This window comes from Stegastes partitus, unplaced genomic scaffold, assembly GCF_000690725.1.
Source record: "Stegastes partitus isolate 25-593 unplaced genomic scaffold, Stegastes_partitus-1.0.2 Scaffold671, whole genome shotgun sequence".
In the NCBI taxonomy this organism is placed as follows: domain Eukaryota; kingdom Metazoa; phylum Chordata; class Actinopteri; family Pomacentridae; genus Stegastes; species Stegastes partitus.
This window is the reverse complement of record NW_007578402.1, coordinates 271,942-284,864: the sequence shown is the minus strand read 5'-3', so window position 1 is coordinate 284,864 and position 12,923 is coordinate 271,942. Positions and strand designations below refer to the sequence as shown.

The window sequence follows — 12,923 nt, the reverse complement described above, 5'->3', positions numbered from 1 at the left end:
GACAAATAGTTGTCGAGATGTTTCCCTGACTGGTTCACAAAAGGTTCACAAGGTTCATAAACCCATATTTACACAAACGTAAAGCTGAAATCAGGCTGAAATCTTTGTCGCTCGCTTACTGTATCATATTATTTGAATAAAGTTTGACTTCAGGGAAACTTTTTTTATTTTTTTTCTTCTCTTCACACAGCAGCAACAGAGTTGTTTCAAAACCTTGCGTGAAGCTATAACAAGCCCAGTTTTGACAAATTTCATCACTGCCTCTGTGTTTCAGATTCCTCCCTCTTTAAAACATGCTGCAATCTCTTACAAACTCTGAGAAACCATCACTTTTTTTTTTTTCTTATCTGTCAGCGAGTCGGGCTGCAGACGTACCTCCTCGTTGATGTACCAGTACAGGCAGTTGTCCTTCAGAACGAACCAGTACTTCTTCCACTTCTGAGAGAAGTAACCCTTGGCGTCCCTCTTTCTCCACAGCCAGCCCTCGCAGTCTCCTCTGCCCAGCGCCTTGCAGGAAACACGCCTCCGACTCAGCGAGGCCAAAGCTCGTCCTGGAACGACACGGGGAGGGAAACGATGAAGGCGGCGCGCGGACAGAAACAATATAAATCACAAAACGTGTCACTCGGAGGGTAAAGCATCGCACTAATACTGCTTCTAACGTCTCCTGGTCCCTCGTAGCAGCGCGAATAAAAAGCTTTCACAAAATGCCACATCCTAATGTCGCAATAATTCTTGGCAAGAGTTCGCTCTGTGGATTTGGAGCGTTTGACAGAAGGCTGCGGCGCTGCAGCAAGGTAAGAGGTGTTTAATAAAAAGTGCATTTTCCTTCTGGCATAAAAAAAAAGCCCCGTAACATTTTGCACAGCAGGCGTCTCATTAAAGATCACCGGGGGGGAAACTTGGCTCCCAGTTGAGGACCGAGCAGAAACTTTTATTGCTCGGTATGAAAAGTCTTTTAACGAGGACAGAGATTCAATATTCCATTTCCCTCTGTGGCGGTGTGTGTCTCTGAAGGAAACACAAGCTGGATAACATGAGGAAAAAAAAAAGCTCAAACATGCAATATGAAAAGGCTGCAAGTCTGGAGATAATTAATAAGTTATATACCCTGATAAAGAGGACACTATAGATCCGGAGAATGCGCAAAAAATGCTCCCTAGTCGTGATTATTCTCGATTTTTCAGTGCAGCACCTCCAGGCTGCGAACCGATACCATCACCAATTTGGCTCATTCATTTTAGAAAATGAAGATCTTTCCTCCGCCCGGACCAGAAGAGTAACTAATATTTCATTACGGCTTTGATGGGGAGCGGCCACACGAAGCGGCCAGTTAATCAGCATTATCGTTTTTTTTGAAACTTTGGTTTAATTGCTGTAAACAAACAAAGCCGAGGACAGAAACGTGCAGATGGAGCTAAAAGCTTTCGGAGCTTCTCACACTGGCAGATGGTGAAACGAGTCAAAGGCCTGTGGAAAAACAGAAAATATCACTTCCAGCATGTTTGGTCAAAGAGGCGAAGAAACTGATAGCAGGGAGGAGAATCATCCAAATAAAAAAAAGGGAAGGAAAACAGTCGTCTGAACTGTGCTCATTTATCAGAAGAAAGAAGTGATCTTACAAAAAACAAATGTCATATTTTAGAATTCATCTTTACAGCATTATAAAGACATCTCGTGGTGTCGCCAGCAGCATCCTGCTCTGCAGCACACTCATGGAAATATGTAAAATGAGCAGGACACGGTGAAATGCTAAAGCAGAGCTCTCTGCACAGCCTGCATGAGCATGAAATGACTACAAGGTGGGAAAAGTACCTCATAAGCAAATCTGTGAGAACTTTTTTAGTCCATGTTACCACAGAATAACTGCTCATTGCACCAGATTGGAAAAGAAACGTTTGCTTAATAGATGATCCCAAACGTGGAGAATGCACCGAAAGGACTGTGATACTGAGTAGGGCTGAAATAATTAGATAATTAATCAAATAATCAGCACTGCTTTTAATAGTTAATTATTCTTTTATGTTAGGATGCGCGATGCATCAGCGACCACATCGGTATCGGCTCATATTAGTGGTTTTTCCAATATGGTCCGATGAACAAATTTAGCTGATGATTGTCTAACATTAGTGCCTTTGTGTCTACATTTGATATCGCTGCTATTTCACAGACGTTTTTACTTAAGTGGTCCTGGACTTAAATATGTTTAAACATGTTTAAATATCTTTTACTTTTGTTACGTAATAAAGGAGATCATGTGTTGTTTCGGTGTGAACAAAAATGTAATATCGACATCGGTAATATTGGTTATCGGCGATATCAGAAATCTTACTATCGGATATCGGTATCTGCCAGAAATTTTAAAATCGTGCATCACAACTTTTATGTCATTTCTAAAGCAAAAAATATCAAATATTTGCTGTTTCCAACAATAAAAAGCAAAATGAAGCCTGACAAAAAGTCTCAACCCAATAGGGACGTTTAAAAGCATGTTGTCTTGAAAGAATTAAATAAAATCACAGAAATTGCACCATTAATCACATCCAGAAAGTGTGAAAACATGAAGATTCGTTGGATTTTCAACTTAACCAAATCCAAGCTTAAAACTGTGATATTTTATCAGAATCACTTTATTCTAAATGTTTTATTTTATGATTAGCTGTTTGTCCTAAACTAATTCTATAAAATACAAAAAATTTCGCACTCCTCGACACAACCATGAAGTCATTTGTGACTCAGCTGCGACCAAAACTGAAATGGCAAAAATTCAGAGACTTTTCAGCTGCTCTGGGCTGAACTGCAGGCGGTGTAGTTTACAACGCTAATAACACCTGTGGGACAGATGTTGTACATGTTGATTCCAGGTTTCTGCAATTTTTGCAAAATAAATAATAAAAGAAACTGCACTGTCACTTTTTTTTTTTTATGATTTATGGCTTTATAGCTGTGTCATGCTGCACACAGGAGCCCCAGCCATGGTTGTGCTGCTCCTATAGAGGTGCAGGACTTTACACTGCAGTGAAAAATGAGCCCCCAGTGAGGAAACTGTTCCAGGAGCCAAAAAAAAAAAATACCCAGAAATCTAATAATGGGTCAAAAGCTTCTCTGTAAATTTAACCCATTATTGCATCTGTGCTCTATACTATCTGAAAGTGGTCTTTTTTCTTTATAATTAAACCAAATTATTTCCCCAAGTAGACCATTAGTGAACTGCAGAGCCATAAAATGAAGCACGACTCAGAGAACTGGCTCATCCGAAGCTGCAGCTGCTCTCCGGCTTCCATTAGCACAAGCGAATGAGTGAGTGACCACAACTGGCAGCATCTGCCCACATCGAACAGGTGGCTTCCCCCGCTTACCTTTATTCTTCTTCCTGTTCTTTGACTGCAGGGACGAGGAGGACTGCTGGTATGTCTGCGAGAGAGAAGAAGAAGAAGAGGGGGAGAGAGAGAGAGAGAGGAGGCTGTCAGGATGAATCAGTGGCCTTTGTTTGCTGCAATGAATCCTGGGATATAAAAGATGACAGATCTTAGGGGGAGCCGGTGCGGGCGAGACGAGGCCGAAGACGTGCACGCACAAAAGTCTCTCCTCCCTCATTATCTCGCTCTCGCATGTGGCGACGGAGAGCTGGCGGAGGACGTTGGCGGCTTTCACGCCTCTAAAGTTAGAAACGGAAGTTCAGGTGGCGCGACAGGACGCTCAGGTAATGAAAACAAGTGTGTGAAAATAGAACCCGGCGGTCCGCCGGGATTAAACAGAAGCTCCGCTAAGCAAAACACGAAGGGCAAATATCAAAAACAAGGGTTTCCAAAGTCACAGCGGGTCCCCGACTCGCCCAATTACTTGGCATCATTACAAGTTATGCAGAATTAGCCATTAGCGGCTCTGTTTTTTGTCAAAGAGGCGACTATCACCGGATCGCTTTGATACCGGAGGCAGCTTCAAAACGTGATGAGTCGCAGGCAAGTTCTGCAGTTTTGTTCTTTGATGTCTTTTTATTTAAGAGTAGAAAGCTAAAAAAAAAAAAAGCCCGTCCTTTATCATTTATTTAACCCATCAGGCTCATTATAGTCAATTACAGTAACTCACAACCAGAGGTGGGATCATGTAAATGAGACAACCTGAATATATCACAACCGTTCAGGCGTCACACCAACTCTAATGTAAATTTCTATTTGTGAGATCTTATAATTACATAGAAATGTAATTAATTCATCATTTGGGCTATTTAGGAATAGGAATAATAATAATTCTCTGTCCTGTATGTATATTTGTGCATCCGTATTTTGCATAATAACAAGTTAAAAGTCAAGTTTAAAGCTCGTTTCTTGCCTGTAAAATCCCCAAATTAGCTCATAAGAGGTCCATTTCTTTCAGATAAGGTTTTCATTTTTGTCTTCTGAGATCACGGTGCCCTTCTGTCACTACTGCACAGGATTTATTCTTCAGTAGACTCACTCAGACGGTCTATGTTCGCCTGTTATCCGATTACAGATTGTTGTTTTGCAAACCTCAATCACGTTAATCCCTCCTGGTCATGCCTTGACTTAATTTCTTTGACTTTTTTTGTGTCATTTTTGTTCAATCTGCTTTTACTACTTTTTCATGCTTTCTCTGTGTTTTGTTTTTCCAAGCCTGTGCTAATACCATATAGAGTTTTCTATAGAGGCAAAGGCGGTTAGCGCTACGACGGATTCCATTTAACAAATTCAATCTAAAGGCTTTAACAGTCTTAATTCATTCCTTTGGTTTGAATAAATTTCTGATGTGCTGCTACATTATGAACCATTCAGGCCCCTCAGCTCTACTTTCTGTCCCTAAAGTCAAAACAAAGCGCACAGAGGCAGTTTTCAGTTTTTAACGCACCACATATCTGGAACAAAAAAAAACTGCAGATCTGGTGCAACTCTCAGGTCTTTTTAAACCAATCTGCCTTTTATTAAATCAAACCTGAGGCTTTTTAAACATCTTAAACTACACTGTAACTTTCATTTGACCTTATTAATTGAGCTGAAATGTTATTTTTATGCTGTTTTTGGACTGTCTTTCGCATTTATCAGATATGTTTGTCTTGAATCTTCCAGGTTTCCGTCACGAAACACCTTAAAATGAACACTTTATATCCTAACCATGCAAAAATTAGAGAAATCAAGAAGTTGAGGCAGCATCTTGCCAACCTCAAACCTTATTGTGCTCCTGCTAATTGTCATCCGATATTTAGAAGTCAAAAGAAACAAAACAATCTCAATCCCGGGCTCTGAAACCTGCTGTCTGCTTCACACTAGACTCATATCTGACCATATTTTCCATCCAAACTTCCACTACTTATCAATTCCCCACATGATTCATCTGCAACGGACATCTGAGTTAAATGTCTGGAAGTTAGAAGTCGCACTGACTCTAAAAAAATGTCACCGTGTTCACATTTCACTAAAAAAAATGAGCCAGAGAAGATTGAGTGTGCAGCTCTTTCCGCGACCCCTGACCAGCATATTTAAGACGTGACCTCTCCGGACATGTCGGACGGGGCGACAGAACCGGCTCTGATGTCACGATATTACACATGTCAGAGCCTGGAGCTCGGCCACTGGCGGCCCGGCGCTCGGCAGGACGGATGACATGGGCCCGCCCACTCCCACTGACACGCCATCTGCCATCGCAGCGCCCGGGCGCACTGTAAACACACACCGAGGCCCGGGCACGCGAGCGCACACATGCAAACACTTTTAATTTCCACAGAGACGCTGTCAAGACGTATAAGGTCACCGCCGGCCAACACTGACTCGTCTGGACCGGAGAGCTCGGGCGGACAGGCGGGGCGGACAGATGTCATGGAAGTGACAGGGGGTAATAACGAGTCAGCATTTGCTCGGCTCACACTCCACCGCAGCAACTTTCCCGTCAGGGGTGGAAGCCTAAACGTTTTCCTTTCTCTCAAATCCCTAATCTCTGACTGTTAGATCAGTATCTAAACGAATTAGAAAGAGGAGGCAACTCAGGGGAAGTCGGGGGAGTTTCATAACCTGATTCTCCTGTCGAGTTTCTGATCCGCAGCGTGCAGCCGTATAATGCAATCTTTGAGTCGGTAGCTGCAACCCAGAGTTGGGATCAATTGTTTTTTTCTTTTTCGCAACACTTCAAACGCTCCTTTTCCATCAATTCCGGTGACATGTTTGATGGTAACGGCTCATTGTTGGGCTTTTTCTGCTCTGAGAGCTCCCGTCAGTCACAATTCTTTATTCCGACAGACTTTGTCTTAACAGATTACACTTTGGCTCTCTTTGCCAAGATGAGCAGATCGATGCCAGCTTCACATTTGTGCGTTTAATACGTAGCCACGGCCGGCGTCAGAGCGGTCACCCCTGGATCGGGGGCACATGCCAGCTCCTGTGGAGACACACCGCTGATCACGGATGGTATGTCGTTTGTATTCCACCACAACACCTCCATCCTCCATGCTGGAAGGTCACAGAGAGCAGGGTTGATGCACGAGTACTGTAGTCGGTGTATATATTAACCCTCAGACCCCAAAGCTGCACTTTTTTTTTAGAATTTCTCATTCTGTTCTGCATGACTTCACATCATCGTTTTCTGTTTTACTTTTAAAACAAACCAATGCACTCACCACATTTCCAGCTGATTTAATATCTGCTGTGGCTCCTAATTTAAAGTATCGCACACCATCGGAGGGACAGTTTGTGTTCTTTTACACGAGATAAAGCTGAAACAGTGATTGACGTGCAGCCGGAGTGTGGGAAAAAGCACAACGGAGGAGGAGGAGGTTCGTGCAAAGGGGAGAGATTCGAGGAGCTCCGAGGCGAGTTTGGCTGTAATAACTCTAGATTATATTATCGGTGTTGTTGTTGTTTTTTTTAGGCTCCGGCAGCAAGATGATCAAGATAGGTGTTGCTAAAATTTAGAAGACGTTTTTCATAAATATAGCACCGTGAGGAGAATGCCAGGATCGGAGGATGGTAAATGATCTTGTGCTTGGGATGAAATCTGCAATTTGTATGAAAGAAAATGACATATTATGCAAATTCACTGTAATTTTCCCAAAATAATCATCTTGTTTTTCAGATGACATTAATTACATAACTAATGATATTTTGAGAAATTAGTCAACAGTTTGCAGTGATTTTTTTTTCTCTCTCTCTAATATGCAGGGACCTTAGTTGTTATTTCTATGTGCTGGAAGGATGAAGGTTTATAATATTAAGTCTGTTACAAAAATTCTGAAAACGTGACTGTACTGTTTTTTTTTTTTTTTTTAAAGGTATATGTGGCGTCTAAAAATAGACGCTGCAAGTACGAAACATTCTGGACATCAACATGTGGATCAACCGGTTCAGATGCAGCGAAAGGTCGACTGCATCTTGTACAAAATAAAACAAAGTAGCGTACGGATGTATTTTATGCATGAGTCTATGATCAGGGTCAAATTACACATGACTGAAAGGCAAAATGCAAACATCTGGAACGAAGAGACGAAACACCTCAAACTTATCTAATTAGCTTAAAGACAGACTTCCAGATCTGTACATGGAATAATGTACAGATAGAGAGTGTTTTAGCTTCATATTGAGGCTAATTGCATCAACATTGGTATTAAGAATCAGTGAATTTTAGTTATATTGGAACAGCCTGTGCTCTGGTATTGTGACATCCCTGTGAAACACATATAGGCTTGAAATAAAAGAAAGTTAAGCTACTCTTGACTTTTATTTTGTTGGGTTAGATGCTAAATGCTAAAGATCGTCTGCACTAACATGGTTAACGTTCCCACCACAATGATCATAAACTCACTAGAATTTATCTACAAAGGATCGTTAAAGTATAATGATGGGAAGCACACATTATTTATTATACACTAGGAGTTTTTACAATAGAATTGCATGCAGTTCCCAGCGCTAACAAAGCATGTTATACATCCCGTGTTGAGTACACATAAAAAACAAAAAACAAAAACAAAAGTGCAAAAACTACACACATATAAAACTTGTTGGGCTCATAGGTGGAGCTGTTTCCGGTCTGCATGCTAAGCTAACAGTCTTCCTGACAAGTGACGCACAAATACAAAAGGGGCATCGATTCTCTCTTCTGATTAGTTTCTTAAACAAACTATTTCTTTGCAATTGCAGAGACATTTACAGCTAAACTGTGGGCCTGAAAACCTGATAAAACTTATTAAAAAGAGAGAAATTCAAGAGTCAATTCAAGGGCTGCATCATCAAGTTTAAAGACATAACATTCATTCTATCACATACATTTTAAAGAAACAAAAAGAACAACTTCCTTACATGATAAATGGAGGCGGGGTCTCTGGGAGGTGAATCCCTCTGATTTGTCTGCAGCACGTAGTGGGAGGGGCTTTGGCTGTGGTGGCTCCGCCTCTTGGCGCGTTTGGCCGTGTCATTGGACCGTTTGCCGGGACGAGCTGTGTGGGAGGAGTAGTCGTCAGAACCGGTGCGCTCGTCTCCACCGGACAGTCCCACGTAGCGCATCAGCGACGCCTCTGAGAAACAAAAAAACAGGTATTAGCTGCAGATAAACCGATCGGCGCTGATCTCCACTTTGTACTTTTGTTGTCCTCATCAGCGCTGCGTGTGACGAGGCGTCCTGGGTTGATTAGAGGCTAAATTTAAAAATAGAGCAGCGCTAAAAGGTCACATCATTCAGATTGAACAAAATATTCGGGCAGCAGTGTTTGAGCTTTCGACCTTTAATCAGACAGTCATCGCTGGCTAATCAGTTATTGTGAAAATATCTAAACACAGTGCAAAGACTTTAAATCTACGCCTGATTGTTTTGCCCTTTTGTTGTAGCACCCCCAACAGGTTAATTAAGACTCCGGCGGCACGTGTGATCACATGAACGTCAGCATGTTTGTCGTGTGAGGATTCTCTTAACTAATGGCTAAAGTTTAGGAAAAAGATTACAGTCATTGTTGTTTACAAGGAGACCAAAGTCAGCACATGCTGTACAATAAGGACAAATAGAGACAAATTCTCTCCAGGAGGCTGATTCAAAGACATTTATCCCATTTATCCTGAACATCTCTAAAGGTCCCATGCAGAGGATGCACAGACACAGCCAGGTTCATGCTCCTCCCAGTAAATAATGCACCAGCAAAGCCAGTAAAGAAGAAGACTGGAAGCTGCTGCAAACCAATAAATACTAGAAACACGACAGAGTTATTGTAGTTCAAGGAAAACTCTGGTACATCCAAAATCTAGCATCAATATTTTAGCTTTAGCTTATATATGCACCATAGTTCACATCCACAGGTTGATAGGCTCCAATTAGTCAAGCATCCCAGTGTGTACGCAAACTGGTTATCGAGGAATGTTTTTGTACCAGACTTGAAGGAAAAAACCACAAATAACTATTTGATCATAAATTCCAAGCAGCTTCTACTTGTTATGTTGCTCCTGTCAGGTTTTTATTCAGTTCAGGCTCGTTTTCAGTTCAATACAAAGTCCTGCACTTCTATGGAAACAGCAGAACCACTGCTGGAAGGAGAGAGAACTAAAAAAAACAACTTGTCTGTGAACCATAAGACAAAAAGGTAAAGTTCTTTGATTCTTTGTTGCTTGATATGTTGTAGATATTTCACTATTTACATTTTTTATCACCACTTAAAGCTATGTACATCAGCTTTAGACCTCTAGTTGTTTCCCCATGCTGAATGTATCCTCCATCAACTTGCTCTTCTGTAAACCATTTATGAGTCATTTATTTTACTGATTAAAAATGTCATATTGTGCTTTTCATCTCCCTAATTGTTTCTGTGATTCTCCGCTCTGTGCTTTGTTTAAACACATCCTGCAGTTCAACCGAATTACGCCTCAATTTTTACTCCGTCACTATTTGTTCCAGCTGAGCCACTCATCGCTTCTTAGTTGCACAATTTCGTGCGAAAGGCTCGTTTTTGGTGTAATTTTAAATCGAATCCTGATTAGATTTGGTTAATTTTCACCACAGAACTAAACGCCGCACGTGGTTAGTTCACAGGATGTCTGAAATCCAACACTTTCTGTCTGATTTTGCAGTTTCTGACCCCGATAAACGGTGTAATTTTGGCGAGTTGTTGGCTTTTGTCAGAAAACGCTGCTCTTCAGAAAGAACACGGGTCGCTTCAGGTGTTGGCATAATCAATACCGTTGTTTGTACTCGAACACGGACTAGTTTTTTTCAGTTTTATCAATGAGGGAGCGCTAGTTTTTAAAACGTCCTTTTCCCTGTTAGAGCTGATGCATCCTCTCAGACTGCAGGGCTGTTTTCTGGGTGAGTCCATCGGCACAACTGTGGAAGTCTAATAGTCTTTTCCACCTGTTTTTTTTTTTTTTTTTTTAAACTTCATTCCACCTTTTTCACCGGGGGAAGAAAACTCATGTCTCTCTCTCTCCCTCTCTGTCTTTTCTTTCTTTCTCTCCCCACCGGTTCCCACCCTCATGTCCTCCCCTGGTTGCTAGGCAGCGGCCAGAGGAAAGTGAGACACCGAGAAGAGCTGCTGTCAGCGTCGCCATGGCAACTGTGTGAGTGATTCAGGTGGAGGTCAGGGAGAATAGTCTTTTTTTTTTTTTTCCTGCCTCCTCTCATCCCTCCTTTTCTCCCTCCTCCTCCTCCTCCTCCTCCCCCATCTCTTTCCATTCTTCCTCCCTTCACAGCTGCCTTTCATTTTCTCTCTGCCTTTGTGCCGACTGTCTACCTTTTTTCCTTTTTTCCTCCCCCTCCTCACTCCTTCCCTTCTCATCCCCTCTTATTTCGTACCTCTGTGATGCTAATCACAGGGAGAATTAGAGAGCAGGATGGAGGCGCATTGATCTGCACAGGCTGATCTCTTTATAATTCGTAGAGACGGGAGCGTTTAACAAACATCTAACAGGCTCTTCAGGAGACGCACATACACACATGCACTACGGCGCTCACCTCTGCGGCTTTCTCGGTTGAGCTTGGCCGGATCTTCGTAGTCGCCCACCCAGTTACACTCCACCGGCATGGAGATGGGCCTCAGCCTGCCTACAAGCGCACACAATAACAAAACTTAACGTTAGCCTCGCAGATGGCTCCGACTTTATGCCGTGCATCCAGAAGTTTCGAGCTCTGGCGCAGATCCCAAAGTTCTCCAAAAGAAATATGTTGTGTGTGTCCTGTGAGTATTTCACATCATGCACATTTAATGAAGAGTCGGAGCAAGAAAAACTCTCTTTTAGCAATCTTAAAGCGACTGCAGGAGACTTATTTCACCAGCTCCATCACCTTTAACTGGGCCCGCGGGTGGATTTCTACCCTCGTTATTGTGTTTTTAAGTGGCTAAAGTCGGTAGAATGAAACTGGACTCACTCCTCTCTTTCTCGCTCTCACACAAAGACTCAACCACGATAATTGCGAACCATATGTAGGCGTGGTGCAGTACACGGGCTCCTCCTCTTCTCGCCGGCGAGACTCTTGATCCAGGAAGGAGTTCGGTGACTCAGAGCGCTTAGCAACGCTGACGCCACCATGGTTACGAGATGCCTCATCTCCAGACAAGGCTCCTGTCTCATCTCTATGGCAACAGCAGAGGCAGATTTTTTTTTTTTTCCTTCTTCTTCTTACCGGCAAACAAGTGTACATCAAAGTCAGAGCTTATCTCAGCTGTCACCAGTTGCATTTTGCTCTTCTAAACAGAAAGTACCTGGGTGTGTAGGGCTCGGCGGGCGGAGGGGGGATGTACAGGTCCTGGAGGGCCGAGTTCTTGGTGGGGGTTCCTGAAGGCGTCGCCGAGCTGCTGCCTGGGCTTCTGGTTGGCTGCGGAAAGTGAAAGCAGTTAGGATTGTCCGATTTTTTTTTCATTTATTTATTGTTCCTTTCAAGTTTCTTGTATTTTGAACAACTTTTACGAATATTATTTTTGCAGCTGCAGGTAAAAGTCCAACATCTGTCATGTAGACGCTAACCTTGGTCAGCGTGGAGTTACTCATGATGTTACAAATACTTAAGATGCACGAACACAAGTTGAAAACACCTGTATGGCCTCCTACTTTATTCTTCCGCTGTTCTACTACGATAGCAGCCGGTGTGACCAACAGGTGGTGCTGCTTCCATCAAAAAAATGAACCTAAAAGTGTCCGGTTCTTACCATTTTTTTTTGTAATAACAACTCTTGTTTCAGCAAAAACAAAACAAAAAAAAATAACAGCAGTGGCCAGATGATCGGTTTTAAGATAAGATAAAATAAGCCTTTATTAATCCCACTGTGGGGAAACTTGCAGTGCTATGGCAGCTAATAGTACAAAATATAAAAATAAACCAATAGCTCTAAAAATAAACAGATTAACTTATTTAGAGAAAAAACAAAGGCAAAACTAAAAATGATGGCCCAAACTGTGCACTGAAATCAAACACAACATTAAATTCCAGTTTAGAGACTGACTTGCTGGTTAAACTTATCACACATGCCGCCGTTATCTGAATAACTTTTAGCCTCCAAATCGACATCTACAAGTTGGAATTGTTCACTGGTTTAATTTGGCCACTGAATGTCCCACATGGTTCCTTCAAGGAATGTCAGAAATCCAACAATTCTGCCTGTTTTTACAGTTTCTGACTCTAAAAATTTTGTCATTTTGTTTTCGGAGAACTGACCAGCCAGTGCTTCATAGTGGAGTTAGGAATCAGGGAGGTTTTCCAACAAAGCTACGTCGCTACATCCATTAAAATACCAACAGAAACTGGGAACATAAGATTGTTAAACCTCCAAAAGCTTCCAAACTGACCGAATATGTTACTCCCCACTTGCTGGTTTGGAAAAAAATAAAACAAACCAAAGCTCTCTTGCAACAAGAAATCCACTAATGTGAATTAAATGGCAGTTTAGTCCAACTTTCAGGGGAGGTTACTTTATTCTAACCTCCAAATAAAGTGTCCCCAGAACTCAG

General features: G+C 42.1%; 1 protein-coding gene across 1 annotated transcript in view; it reads right to left on the bottom strand.

Moving 5' to 3' along the window:
- The window catches only part of cnksr2a (connector enhancer of kinase suppressor of Ras 2a), a 70,354-nt gene that overhangs the window by 19,021 nt on the left and 38,410 nt on the right, over positions 1–12,923 (bottom strand). Inside the window, exons 10-15 of the mRNA XM_008290405.1 lie at positions 11,681–11,793; positions 11,397–11,551; positions 10,933–11,022; positions 8,301–8,515; positions 3,360–3,414; positions 376–551 (exon numbers count right to left, since the gene is read on the bottom strand). Coding sequence (XP_008288627.1) covers positions 376–551; positions 3,360–3,414; positions 8,301–8,515; positions 10,933–11,022; positions 11,397–11,551; positions 11,681–11,793 — 804 coding nt within the window. The remainder of the gene's footprint in view (positions 1–375; positions 552–3,359; positions 3,415–8,300; positions 8,516–10,932; positions 11,023–11,396; positions 11,552–11,680; positions 11,794–12,923) is intronic.